The sequence below is a fragment of the Rhinopithecus bieti genome, unplaced genomic scaffold (assembly GCF_001698545.2).
Source record: "Rhinopithecus bieti isolate Rb0 unplaced genomic scaffold, ASM169854v2 scaffold_32081, whole genome shotgun sequence".
Lineage (NCBI taxonomy): Eukaryota > Metazoa > Chordata > Mammalia > Primates > Cercopithecidae > Rhinopithecus > Rhinopithecus bieti.
Genome location: NW_016814436.1, coordinates 2,411,903 through 2,414,865, shown reverse-complemented (window position 1 = coordinate 2,414,865; position 2,963 = coordinate 2,411,903). Strand labels below are relative to the sequence as shown.

The following is a 2,963-nucleotide window of genomic DNA, read 5'->3' as shown; positions in this document are numbered from 1 at the left end:
TACCAAAACACACTGGTTTAACCACATAAGAAGTGGAGGATAAACCTGCCTACATAGCCCAGCAGATGTTGAGAGCAAATGCCAAGGCAGACAGGTCTAGAGTTGATGTCACAACTGGCTAAAGAGTTTTTAAAGGGAATCTTATTCCACAAGGACTGGTCTCTCATCAACCTGGGTTCATAACAGACTAAGTTCCTTTGCGTTTGCCATCAGAAGGCCAGAACTTGACGTGGAAAAAATTTACTCCAAATAATACTCACATTGCTGGTTTTAACAGGTCATGGAGTCACAAGTGGCTCCTAATAGACTTCACCATTTCCTAGGAGAAGGTTCTACAGATTACCAGGGATTTAAATTTAAGCAAACCACTAAAGAAGGGAAACACTAATGATATTCTGGCACTGCACAAGCTCTGTGCCTGTCATCTCTGCCAAGGACATGGGTGGACTTGGCTCTGCTTCTTAGCTCCATGATCTCCAACAGTGATGAAGTGGAACTGGGACCTCCCCCACATCGAAGGAGGTTGCCCAAAATTCTCACCCCAGCCCAGCTTCTGAAAGAAACAGCAGACTATCAGGGGCTATTATTAGGAACCATGCTCCTGTGAATTCTGTGGAAATGAAAGCCTGTTTCAGTTCATGCCAAGTCTTTTCATGGTCCGCCAGCGATCCTTAATCATCACAGCTGTTCGGTTAACAAATGGGTAATTTTTAGAAATGGCAGCCCAGTTTCCTTCCCCATATTTCTGCACTCCAGCCTTGACCCACTCGCTTTCTTCTACAGTCCACTTCTGCAAAAGAAAACCAAAAGATTTATCACCACCTTTCCTCTCCACTTACTTACATTTTCTCCAGTGTAGTGATAAGGTAAACTCAAGAATCCCAAGAGAATCATCTGAACCTGAAAGCACGGCTTATGTTTTTAAAACATGGAATGGACAGGATATGAGCACTGTGGATCTGGACATTGAGGAATTCTCGATGTCCTGCCATTTGATCCTCAAGCAACAATCATTTCTGCATTCCAAACTGCAAACATATCTACATCATTCATGATCCGGAAAATGTGTCTTCTGTCCTCCTAAGCTTTTCTTTCAGAAGATAACTATTACTTTAACTTAGTTTCGATTATCTGAAAAATCTCAAAAAAAGGTTTTTACTGGGTACATAAGCAGTCTATGCCTATGAGACATGGGGCTTATTTTACCTCTGCTCTACCCACATAACCAGTATCAGAAAAGATAATTTTAAATTACCTGCTTTTTTGTTATATTGGTTGTACTGTCTTCATCTGGTGCTGCTGGAAAACATTAAAAGTAGACTCATTTCAGAGTTCACCTTTCTCTGCACAAACCACAAGAAAAAGACACAGAATGTCCCCAAAGGGAAAACTTTCAAATTTCACAAGCATTGAGAAGAGAAAGGATATCACTAAAGGATAATTTACTTTTTCTCCTTTGTTTGCAAACACCAGTCACTTCAGCTTATGAGAACCTGTACAATGCAAGTGCTTTACAAACAGGCATCTATAAATGCTGGCTAGTGATGGGTTTCAAGCTCTTCAGTAAAATCAATGTTGTTTTCTTTTTTTTTTGTTTTGAGACGGAGTCTCGCTCTGTCTCCCAGGCTAGAGTGCAGTGGCATGATCTTGGCTCACTGCAAGCTCTGTCTCCCAGGTTCATGCCATTCTCCTGACTCAGCCTCCCAAGTAGCTGGGACTACAGGCACCCGCTACCACGCCTGGCTAATTTTTTGTATTTTTAGTAGAGATGGGGTTTCACCATGTTAGCCAGGATGGTGTCAATCTCCTGACCTCGTGATCCGCCCACCTCGGCCTCCCAAAGTGCTGAGATTACAGATGTGAGCCACCACGCCTGGCCCCAACATCGTTTTCTAAAATTACTGAGGGAACATCATATTTAAAACCCTTATGTATATGTATGTCTACATATACATATAGGTATTAGTGTGTGTATGTATATACAGTCGTATGTTGCTTAACAATGGGGATATGTTCTGATAAATGAATCATTAGGTGATTTCATCCTTGTGTGACTTACACAAACCTAGATGGTAAAGCCTAGGCTCTAGCCTGCAACTTCTTACCTACCCTAACTCATGTCCCCATGTCTAACAACATGGCTTTCTCAACTTTGAAAGGATTGGAGTCATCCACTGGACTTAGGAACCAAAAACAATGGTGCAACTCCAAATAAAAGTAACAAACATGTATTCTTCCACTGCTATAACAGTCCTAATCCCCTTAATCTTACCGATTACTATTACCTTAGCCAACCTCTGCAAAAAAGGAATATGCCTAGGATATATGCTGCAGCCTATTGTTCCTACCCTACAAACCTGTACAGCATGTGACATGCAACTGTGACACAATGGTAAATATTGTGTATCTAAACATATCTAAACATAGACAAGGTAATGCATTGCACTACAATGTTACAATGCCTATGACATCTACAATGTCACTAGGTGATATGACTTTTTGAGCTCTATTATATACAACCTAATGGGACCACTGTCACCATATATGCAGTCCATCGTTAACCAAAACTTCGTTATGTGGCACATGACTATAGGTGTGTTTGTATATATAATTTCTGCATTATAACCCCTTGCTAACCATTGCTTTGAAATCACATGGTTTTGGCCGGGTGCGGTGGCTCATGTGTGTAATTACAGCACTTTGGGAGGCCAAGGCGGTCAGATCATTTGAGGTCAGGAGTTTGAGACCAGTCTGGCCAACATGGCGAAACCCCTTCTCTACTAAAAATACAAAAATTAGCTGGGCATGGTGGCACATGCCTATAGTCCCAGCTACTTGGGAGGCTGAGGCAGGAGAATCGCTTGAACCCAGGAGGTGGAGGTTGTGGTGAGGCAAGATCACGCCATTGCACTCCAGCCTGGGTGACAGAGCGAGACTGTCTCAAAAAAAAAAAAAAAAAAAAA

At 41.9% G+C, this 2,963-nt stretch overlaps 1 protein-coding gene across 1 annotated transcript in view; it reads right to left on the bottom strand.

Moving 5' to 3' along the window:
- Positions 1-2,963, bottom strand: part of TERF2 (telomeric repeat binding factor 2) — a 31,677-nt gene continuing 28,714 nt past the window's right edge. The window contains 2 exon segments of the mRNA XM_017850764.1: positions 1-790; positions 1,256-1,299. Of these exon segments, the coding sequence (XP_017706253.1) occupies positions 632-790; positions 1,256-1,299 (203 nt within the window). The 3' untranslated portion in view covers positions 1-631.